Genomic DNA, 11597 nt, shown 5'->3' with positions numbered 1-11597 from the left:
AATTTGTGTGACCGACCAACAGAGGTTAGAAGTCCTGATGCCACATACAAGCTGGCTGCTGTTCCAGTAATTTCTGTGAGTCGATGCAGTCCCTCATGGAGGGCGTCTTTCTCAGTGACATAAATTTGTGGTGTTTACTAGCCATACTCTAAACATGAGTATCTTCCCCAGCGTTGGCTATTACAAATTGAACCCTTTGGGATCTTGGACAATTTATTTGTTAGGTACACAAAAACTACAACTCCCATGAAAATTTACCAGCTGAGCAGCACTCAAACTAATGTCATCATTAGTCAGTAATGTCATGTTTTTTCTTCCAATGTCATTTGTCCAACTTTTTAGCTGTAATCTCTTGTTCAGTCCTCCCTGTCTAGCCACTCAACTCACTTCATACTGTCAAGTTGGTTTTATCCGTGGTGGTGTAGGACTTTCCAGAATTGGCGTTTGTCAAAGACGAAAAAACTTAAATAATAAATAAGCAATTATATTACACTTTTTAAAAAAATGAAGAGTACGCTCTCTATCTAAACATAACGAATTAATTTCACAACATTGTAGAGTAAGGTTATGTTGCAACCTGAATTTTTAATAATTCACCTTATTACAAATGTGGATTTGATTTTGAATGGAATTTCTGGTTTCATTTTGGCTCTACTGCAAACTATCTTGAGGGAAATGTGAGAGCCGGAGAGTCCAAAACAATATTATTATTATTACATTATTGGATGTCACATCATCCAATTTTATTCAACTGTTCTCTGCCTGAGTAGAAACAGCTCAACAAGAGATAAGCATAGTTAGCAGTCAAGGGAGGGAGAGGAGTGGATGGTAAAATATATTCCCTAGATTTAACTCTATTAACTTACTGTTGGTTGATCAGCTGGGAGTACAAGTAGCCACTAAGTCATACACATTGATTTCTTTCCTGGAAAACCGTGGGTTGCTCCCTACCGGTTTGATGTGAGTTGCTGCACCAAGCGAAGGAGTACAAATATCTTGGGGTCTTGTTCTTGAGTGAGGGTAAAATGGAGCGTGAAAACAACAGGGGATTTCGTGCAGCATCCCCAGTGGGAAAGTGGGAATTGTACAAGACCAATGTGTAGGGTAGAAGGTGTTTAGCCTGAAGGTGAAGCTCTCAATTTACCAGTCGATCTAAGTTCCAAGACTCAGCTATGGTCTGGAGCTTTGGGTAGTGGCCGAAAGAACAAGATCTTGGATGCAAACGGCTGAAATGAGTCTCCTCCATGGGGTGGCTGGGCTCACCTTTAGAGACAGGGTAAGGACCTCAGAAAATGGGCTATTTGGTGTAACTGGGCACTGAAAGTAAAGATATCTCAGCCTCTGTAGCTTTCAATTTTGGCCTTTTTTTTAATCCCCCAACTTTATGGAAGTACAAGTAATCTTTTTATCATTGCAGAATTGTTGGGAAGAAAATGAATCAAGCGTTTTTTACCTGTCCAGTCAAGGTTGAATGATCTCCTTCCAGACCTTGTTGGTTGAGAAACATCAAGGTGTAGGCTAACTTTCTCTTGTAGAAACTTTAAGAGAACAGAGGGTCACAATGGATGTTAAGTTGTAAGTAAAGCAAACTAATGGACTCACAATGTTCTTTGTTTATGAGTAACATTTGACTATTCATGTTGAGAAATTGAAGAGGATTTAGATTCTTTTACTGGAAAGTTACAATCCTCTCCATCCTGAGAGCATGCTTTGGTTTGTGTGACTACACACCAGACATGGTCATGTTTGAGAGAGCACTTATGGAATCTCTAGGGGTCAAGAGAAGCTGAAGAGGGTGCAAGGAAGTGGAATAACATCCAGAGGGGAGCTCTTGTGGAGGAATACAAGCTCAAGAATGGAGGAAACACTAACAGGCAAGAGCAACAGGCTTGAGGCCCAGTGTTAATGTGTTGCTGTATCCAATCATTCCTCACTTCTTGGCTCAAGGTGCTAGGCCTGGATGGCTTCATGAGACAAACTTAATGGCTGATGGCATGACCAAGCCCTTCACATTCCCACATTTAGAGGCATTGTTCAATGAGTATCATTTGTCACCACTGACTTGCTCCATGCAGACACGCATGCTGTTTTTCGTGGCCCTAGCCTATTTCCACAGTTGGTAAACAGCTAAATCCCTCTCCCAATCAATGCAGCCTATTTAACTTAAGCTATTGACTTGCCTGCCCCTCAACAGACTTGAGAGACTGAAAAAATACAAACAAATTAGACAGGTGAGAAAGAACAATAGAGATGGTGAAGAAGACTATGAAAAGTCACATTTTCAATAATGAGCTTTTGGTGGCAGGAGAGAAGAAAGTGACAGGGTGGGGGTAAAGGAAGCAAGCGAGCGGAAAAAAAGCCAGGGAAAATAGAGGAGGAATCAATCGATATGAACAGATAATCACCAGGCCTCTGTTCCAATGTGTAAAGAGTGTGACATTGCAGAGGTGGGCACGGTAGGGAAGAGATCAATGGACTGCTTTTTGTTGATCCGTAATCCTTAACTATCTATAAGTAATTAACCTTCAGAGGAGAATGTAGGGAAGAAATAAATGGAGAAATAAGAGGAATAACAATGAGCACAAATAAAACAGAAACTACTTTGCACTGACCAGATAACAGCATAGGAAACCAAATTATTAGTTGTCTCCATTGCTGCCTCGGCAATTTGCTAAATCTGAATTGTTTTTTATTTGTCAGAAACTAAATTCACTGTAAATGACTACATCTCCCTGTGGTCTTAACATGAAAATAAATAGAGTGACTGAGCTTAGAAAAAGCAGTCTCATCTCAAATGGCAAGCGAATGTTCAAAATTTTTGTTTTCATCTGGTTTTATCTTCTAGCCTTCGGTGTGCATCCTCTCCCAAGTATTTCCTGAGAGAATCTTATTAGGAGTCAGAGTGCCCTCTGTGGGTGCTAGAAGAAAAACCAGGAGAGATGCACCTTGCCTTTTAATAGAAAAAACCTGTCTGATGCCCACAAGAAAAGATTTAAAAGAATTTTTTTACATCATGCTTTTGCCCCTTTCTATTTTTAACCACAGTAGGTGTGACAAGCTCAGCCAAATAAACAACCTGTACTGTCAAATAAAGACAGCGCAGGCACAGTGGTGTCTGTACAGGGTTTATTGGCACACAAATGCCCATACAGTACATTAGGATTATATCAAATCAAATTTCACTTCTATTTTGACATGTGTAACCTTTAGAGAACGTTTGAGTTAGTAAAAGGCATATCATGTTATTGAAATCTGTCACATTAATTCATAATGATACATATGGGTTTCTAAATAGCATACAGTGTGTGAAGTAAGAAATGTCATAACTTATTACAATATGGCAACTGTAGAAAGCCTTTAGCAAGTGATTACGGTGTTAAAAGCAGGGAAAGTCATTTGAAGCAATGACTACATTTTGAGTTAAATTATGATCACCAGATAAAAACAGAGCTCTTAAGGTACTTTTTCTTATAAACTTAAAACATGTCACTGGAAAATTGTACAATTCTACAACAGCAAAACAAGAACAAAAAAACAAAAACAAAAACAAAAAACAAAAAAACATTTTTAGATTCTCTCCACTGTGGGTCAAGTACTTCTTTCCGTGGATATCGGTTTGAGTTGAGTGCTTTTCTTGGTGAAACTTGGCTACCGAAGATAGCACTTCACCAAAATGGACACCTTAAGATAAAAAAAGATAGTATTCATCAAAGTCAAGCAAGTATTGACACAATGAGACCTAAGTCATATTAAACAGCTTTTAGGTGGATTTCTGCTGCCCTATATTACTGCTCTAACTCAATTCTGAAACAGAAAATGTCAAGTAGTACTGACCATCCGATGTAGCACTGGCACAGGTTTTCATGTGATGTGGCTTGCTTGATGAGGAGCTCTACTTGTGTTGGCACATCTAGTGTCTCATCATGAGAAAAGTCTCGACCTGAAGGGAGCACACTTTCGTCACAACACTAGACCTTTACCAGAAAATTCAACCTGGTCAGACTTGATTCCCTTCAGATTTCAAGGACTTTAATCAGCAAACACCAAGGTATTTTAGGATTGTTAAAGATCTGGCAAGTCTTTCCCTCAACAGAGCTGGTGTAGTGGGGAAGCCTACAGTATAATAATATGACTGAAGACGGTCATGTATCAATCAAACACCTGACCATTTGACATTTTTCTTTACAGCCCTGAAGTACTGAAAAAATACAGTTTTTATACCAGTCAATATATCTTTTGTGATATACTTATTTCGCAATTTAGAATTTCAGCTCTGTTTACATGGTTTATGAATGGGGAGAGTAATATGTACAGCAAAACCTTTCATTTGACTTGAGGAATTTTAATGATGCTAACAGATATCTGTATTTCCTGCAGAAATTTCTAGGGACAAATAAAATAATTGTACATAAGCTGCAGAGTCTTGACCCCTTTTATATCTAGTTTGTGCTTGCTGAGTGTTGCAGAACTTACCTGTAAGTTTGTCTCTCACTCTGTTGATAATCTGAATGGCTTTCTTGTTGAGTGCTTCAGGTTGTACCAAGCCATCTCCAACTAAAAAAAACAAACATGCTGGCATCGACAATTTCTAACTTAAGAAAAAGACATTTGAAATGCTCTCTCTCCACCAAGGCTCTTTGCAGCTGAAGGAAATCAAAGTGGATGTGAGTGCTGCCTTACAATAGCACAGCAGCTGCACCAATCATTTATGACAGCAAGAGAGCTTGGTATTGTTGTGGTAAAGCAACCAGAGAAAACCTAACAAATAATCTGTGGAAAGACACAATGAACTGGTAACTCACTGAAAGAGTGAATGGATTCAGGCACTGTGGTCCCAGGTTTCTTGTGTGTGGTCTCTCCGAGGTCAATGCTCTCAAGAGCCTCTGCAGAGGACACCGCACGGCCAAAGGTTTAAACGACACTTTCTTACATTATCAAGTAGAAAACAGGAAGCAGTTCCAGCTACAGTTCAAAGACTCACCCACTGACTGTCCAGCGGTGTACGAGTCGGTCCTGGTGCGAGAACGCTTGTTGCCTTTGATGTTTGCTGTGGGTGAAACAGGTAATATGCGTGTTTTTTTTTTTTTTTTTAGCCTTGAAAAACACACCATTAGTACTGTAAATGGTTGTTTTAGAATCCAATTTTCACACAGATTCTTGTACAACAAACCAATTTTATAAATGTTTTTTAACAATCAAAAGAGACACCTAAAAACTCCTGGATGATTATTATTTCTTAAAATAAAATTGAACAGAATGATGCTCATTTATAGTTAAACTGATCTTTTCTACTGATGTGGATTAAAGGTCTTTCTCCAAGCAACCTTGAAAGTATTCATTCATTTTGTTCACTTGAATTTAAACAAGGACCTTTAGATGTCTACACCACCATGTTTAACCATGGTCTATTTCGCTCACAAATAGGAGCCAAACAGGTTTCCATTTTACTACTGGGACAACACTTGTTTTTCAGCTTGATGTTATTCAATTTAAAGCTCCACACTCTACACCAAGTTGAAAAAGCAGTTTCTTCTTCAAGTGGAAAATTATTTTACTGCGCTGAAGTCATTCACATTCAGTTCCTTGATATTGTCATTTATGCTGTCGTGCTTATGTGCGGCTGCAGCATGTAATTTGTCTGTTTACTGTTTTCCTTCCCCTTACTGTCCATGAGCCTCCAGTTGAGCAGCGGGTCGTAGACGAAAGCCTCCAGCACAGCCATGACGCTGTCCCGGTGCTCCCTCAGCACCTCCATCACTGTGTGGCACGTGATGCGGTAGTTACCGTCCAAGCCTGTCACCTGGCACACAATCAGTTACAATTTTACTGATGGAAATAAAGCTTTCACAGCGTCATTCAGTAAGACTTTAGATACAGTTTCTGTATTGTGTTTGTGTAAGAAAAGTCCATGAATTTGGTAGGTAAGAAGTAGAATCTAATCCAGTATTTTCAGGATTGGTAGGGGAGCTACTGCATAAAATATTGCGTTTTGTTTCTTAATGCTTTAATTTGAATTCCTTTTCTTCTTTGCTCATTAAATAAACGCCAAAGTGAGTCATAACTTGTGATAAGGCACCGCACACTTGGAAAAGATTAATTATTATTTTGACCAAAATAGAGAAGACAAAGGAAAAGCAGCTTAGACAGAATTCAGTTTAAGTCCAGTATATCAGTTTTTTGTAGCTTTAATGTGGAGGACTTTAACACTTGGATAACTCTGGAAAAATAAGAGCTTATTAAAAAGATTTTTTTTGACTCTCCAAGCTCGAACAAAACACCCTTCAAGCTGCTTTAAGTTAGCATACACATAGTAATACATGCACTTTTTAGTGTTTATCACAGGATAAGATTCTGCAGAGTTGCCTACCTCCATGGCGTTGGTCAACATCCTTGTCAGTCGGAATGGGATCTTTTCAGGGAACTTCTCTCTGGTCATAGCCACCTGTTGAAGGTTATAATGAAAGTCAGTCTCAGATAAACCAAAAAGAATCACCTATAGGCGAACGTATTGAAAGAAAATTCCATCTTACTTCAAAACAGTCTCCAAAGTCAATGTGGAGGATCTTGCCACTTAACCGGTCTAACATCAAGTTGGATGGATGCCTGACAAATGGAAACAACATCTCCTGATTAATGTCTTATTATGTTTATTTGTCATTATTCCAACAATTTGTTTGAAATAATACAAGACTTCAACCTTTTGGCTGAGAAGCTCACCTATCACCCAGTCCAAGGATGTACCCCACCATTGACATCACAGCCAGGGAGCGGGTGTAATTCGTCCTCCTGTCGAACCACACCTGGAGGAGAAACATGATCTGGATTAGGAGAGTTCTTCTAGAGCAGATCAGTGTGGAAAATAGCACAGAAATCTCTGGAGGCTGCTTGAAACATCTTTCCCGACACCTGAACATGTAGAACATCAGGTACACAAGGTACTAATGTTCCTAAAAATTGATTCAATTTGAAGGTCTGTTTGTAAAGTCTTGCTGAGTCAGTGGTGTGAAGGTAGGACACAGACAGAGAAAAACTGATTCTTCATGGGTTACAACAGTTTTATTTCACTTCTACTGTATTTCCATCAATAATCAGAATGTGATGACTGAGAGACTGGATAGAGCTAAAAAGTTTTCCTCTCCCTATTTTTCCTCTTTATCTAATGAAAACTCTCAGTCATCCAGCCAACTAAAAATATTAGTTTATAAGTTTTTACGTTATCTTTTCTATAGCTGAGCACTCTTGACATTTCCCCCCTGAATCACTGAAAAGTGAGGATGGGTGCTGAAAGAACAAGTATACTCAACCATCCTCCCCTGTGCTACCAGAGTAACGAAACAGAGCATCTCACCTCAGAGCTGGGGCTCTTGAGCCACAAAAGCTTGGCCAGGTCGTCTCCGGCTGTGTTGTTGACGGCATGCTCAAACACCTCAACCTTCTCCATCAGTGTCAGGTGGTCATAGTCTGGGGCCATCTAAAAGACACAAGTGAAATTCAAGCCCCTTTAAACTCTTTCAACCCCAGTTAAGGGGTATGATAATGAATTTTGCATTTCGAATACAAAAGCAAACTAAAACTACAGTTTTCATGGTGCACAACATTTAGACATTTCGAAAGCCACCCGATATTACTGACAAACTGCAACATTTAAAGACTGAATTCAGGACAATGTTTCTTTTTTTATAACCTGAGTCTTAACCACCATGATGACTGATGTGAAAGTTATTTACTTCACAGCAGAGTCTAATGTGATTTCAGTTGCGCTGCTGTGCAATACATACTCAGAGGGCAAAAGTAATTTCCAAAAGGGTGATTAATACCCAAACACATTGTTCATACATGTCTATTTATTTTGGTGGTTGTTGAAATTCTGCTACATTTCCCCTTTAATTAACTATATATCACAGCTACTGTACGATGTGCTTTCAAGGTTTTTTTTATTATTTAATGATGATATTTAATGATACTTAATATGATAATTTAATACTAGTTCGATTGATGTTGATGGGTTCTTGATGCTGAATGTTTACTGTCTCTGTTGATAACTACCCACAGTGAATAATGTGAAATCAAATGGGAAATATATTGGTCCAAAACATCGTACATGTTAATAAAACTACCACTTGAAGGTTGTATTAGGACTGAAATATAATCGTGTTTCAGGTCATGGAAAATTAGAAACTGGGTGTAAGCAGGTCCCATTACAATAAGGCTGTTAATTGTTTTGAAAGAAAATGCTTTAATTGCTGTTTGAGTTCAAATGTTTAAGACTGTGTTGGCCCTGCAGCTGCGTATTAAAGAGTTCCTTGCAAACCTGAGGTAGAAGTGAAAATGTCCAGAATGATGCTTTACCTTTAATTAACTGTAAAGTTGTTGATTTAGAAAGAAACACCTTGACACACACCCTTAAAGACTACACTCTGTCATTGTCTCTCTCTCCCATCTTCCTCATTCTTTATTTAAAACTGATTAATGGCCAGACTGACTGACTGGTCAACTTAATATCTTGCCATTTTGGAGGCTTAAACTGAATGTAACACATCATTAATAACTCAAACATCATTAGCAAATGGAAAATAAAACATGTTTTCATTCATAAAAAAGAGGATTTGTATACAGGGAAATTTGCATCAACTGTTTATCTGCATAAAAGCTTGTTTTAAGGAAGTCACCATTTTCAAGTAATGGCTGGTGCCTGTTAATTCACTCTGTGATGGAAGAACAACTGACAGAGGGCTTGGGGGTCACATTTCCTGTTTGTCTACTCACAGTCTAACAGTGTTGTTTTCTTTATCCAGTTGACCAGTGAATCATGTCATGGCCGGACATGATGTCATCATCCTATTTTAGACCAGTCAGATTTGAACTTCAGCCCTGCCCCTTCTCCTGTGGCCCTGATGTTTCTTTGGTCGGCTGGGACGCCTTTGTCAGTGTACATTTTTCAGTCAAACTACCCCCTGTAAGCTTTTTGCACAGCGAATGTCAGGGTCTTAACCTGCTCTGTGGTCTCTGCTCCCAATTGTTTTCTGAGACACTTTCACTTTCTGTAGTGACATTTTAGTGAGGAAGATTACTGATTGTATGTACTGTCTGTGTCATTTGCCTAACTGGGTGTTTCTGAGGCAGGACTATGTAGTTAATTTGTGTCAATTAAGGACCTGCAAATGTATTTTCATTTAAGACTGATTGATATTCATTAATATAATCACTGAAAACAGATGCTTCCTCAGCTTTGACAAATCTATTCCATGTTTAGTATGGATGGATATGAAAACTACAAATTTTCAAAATTTCATGAACGAGACCAACTGCTGACACAAAACAGTAAATGACATGTTAGCACATAAGCTCATTTACACATACATCTGTATTTACTAAGATAGCATGATTAAAATCCATCCTTGGAATGTGACTGTTTCTAACATCTTAATGTTATGAAATGAGTTAAATGATGAAACAGAGAAAACTGTGCTCTAACATTGTAAATAAACAATATATGTTTCAGGGAAATACATACTCAGACTGAGACTTTAAATATTAAAACAAAGGAGGTGGAAACCTTATGGATCTTAGTAGTTCCTCACCCTTAGCATGATGCGATGTTCAATGTTGAGCAAAATCTTTTTCTTCTCTCGGTAGTCTCTGATGAGGGCATGTAGGGTGTCACAGTGGGGTACCCAGCCAATCAGGCCTGAGTTGGTGGAAAGGGGGATAACTGCATAGCGCTGAATGCTGTTGAAGGCAAACCACAGCCAAGAAAAACACAAGCAAACAAACAATCCATTGTCAAGGTTTCAATAATTTATTTTTTCAACTTCATGTCCACAGTTGTGAGAGTATGCAAGTGTATCTGCTTAAGACGTGTGAAATGTACTGTACCTCAATGTCTTTGTGTTTTTGTGTGTGTGTGTGTGTGTGTGTGTGTCTGTCAACATGAATGTGGGTCTACCTGAGGTTCTTGCGCAAGGACGCAGGGTCGTTGGCCAGCAGTGTATTAACTAAACCAAACAGCTGCATGACTCTCTCGTCCTGCCTCAGGTCCTCATGGCCCTTCAACAGGAACATGAACTCATGGCCATTACTTCCTGCAGAGGGCGCCACAAACACAACATTGATACACTGCTCAAAAAGGGTTAAGGCATTATGTAAGAATCATTATATTGTTGGACTTGGAAATACTGGCTGTTTTCTCCAGGGTGCTACACTGTTGCTCTGCAGCTGCATCTCCATTACCTTAGCCTGAAGTAATGTCTACTAAGTTTGAGTGGACAGTAAATGATTTCATATGAACCACACATTTGGCTATGTCCCAATAATGCCTCACTTCATGGTCACCCTTTGACTTGGAATGGCACTCAAAAACAATGGATATGAGGGACTGTGGTTAAATAACTGCTATGAAAAAAGGAATCCCAATTGTGGTTTGTGAAAGAATTAACACAATGCTTCACAAGTTCCATACTGGAAGTACTTTGTGAAGTTCATATTAAGTTCTGTCTGATGATTGCGACCAAGACATTGTCTTGATCAGCTCACATGGATTGGAGTGGAGTGGGAAATACGCATCTCCTGGATGTACTGTGATATCAACTCAGTCCTCTTAAGCAGGAACAAGTTTACAGCATGACAGAGAGGAAAATGTATTTAACTTATCTGAGGTACAGATGATGTCACTCATCCAATTGTTCCACCATCTTATAACATCCTCAGTTCTCGCAAAAGACAACATTACAATTATTTCACCAACACTGTAATTGTCATAATACCTTTAACGGATTTAAGTGATATTTCCAGTGGAACGAGTAAAAGAAAGTCCTTGTTCTATCCCCTGAGAATCTCAGTAAGCAATGTGTTGAGTGTTGCTAGAGGGACAGAGCGCTGACAGTAAATCTAAGTGGCCTTTAGTGGGTGACAGGTCTTAATCTGAAGTCTTGCTCCAGAGGTTGGTTGATTTATTGGCTTTCATCTTTTACAGAGTATGTTGTGTAACACTTATGGGCTACATCAGAACAAGGTATCACACATTGTCCAGTAGAAAAAAGTGAAGTAGAGTGAAACATTGCTGATTGATAATCTGAGGATTTGGCTTCAAGACAAGGGGACTTTATAGTGCTGAACCATTTTTGAAGCACTTCAGTGTTGTATTTTATATCATATAGCATGAGAATATGGTGTCAGAATTATTTATTTCTGTATCTGAATTAATACCAATGAACAGTGTTGGGAGGATTCCTGACAAATCGATCTGTGCCTGCATGCATTATTACTCCACGTATTCTTTGCTACAAAGCTGACTGGACATTGAGCCTTGTTTTTCTGTGGTAGTTGGGTTTCATCTTGGTATGAAGTTCATCACTGGTTTGATCTTGCTTCTGTTGATAAAGAAGATTTTTACTCTTGTGTATTATCCACACACTTGCTATGACTGATGACTTCAAAAATAAATTGTGTCCTCGGAACTGTCTGTTTGATTTTATTTAAATTTAATTTTCTCTAATGTGATGGTCCACGCCTGCTGAAAGCATATGACTAGAAATATTCTTTAATCTATTTTCCTAGTATAATGGGTTCAGAGCCAAGGCCTGAGCAATTTTCTCCTA

General features: G+C 38.8%; 1 protein-coding gene across 3 annotated transcripts in view; it reads right to left on the bottom strand.

The window, feature by feature from the left end:
- Nucleotides 1–3109: 3109 nt before the first annotated feature.
- The window catches only part of mtor (mechanistic target of rapamycin kinase), a 99811-nt gene continuing 91323 nt past the window's right edge, over nt 3110–11597 (bottom strand). For 2 of the 3 annotated variants that reach the window (XM_040152248.1, XM_040152249.1), the window contains exons 47-58: nt 9947–10082; nt 9582–9729; nt 7349–7471; nt 6718–6800; nt 6531–6603; nt 6368–6442; nt 5665–5800; nt 4982–5047; nt 4803–4883; nt 4474–4554; nt 3835–3940; nt 3110–3681 (exon numbers count right to left, since the gene is read on the bottom strand). In XM_040152248.1, coding sequence (XP_040008182.1) covers nt 3666–3681; nt 3835–3940; nt 4474–4554; nt 4803–4883; nt 4982–5047; nt 5665–5800; nt 6368–6442; nt 6531–6603; nt 6718–6800; nt 7349–7471; nt 9582–9729; nt 9947–10082 — 1124 coding nt within the window. In that variant the 3' untranslated portion in view covers nt 3110–3665. The other variant, XM_040152250.1, reaches the window with a different exon arrangement.

This window comes from Xiphias gladius, chromosome 18 (assembly GCF_016859285.1).
Source record: "Xiphias gladius isolate SHS-SW01 ecotype Sanya breed wild chromosome 18, ASM1685928v1, whole genome shotgun sequence".
Classification (NCBI taxonomy): Eukaryota; Metazoa; Chordata; class Actinopteri; order Istiophoriformes; family Xiphiidae; genus Xiphias; species Xiphias gladius.
This window is presented reverse-complemented; position numbering and strand designations above follow the sequence as displayed.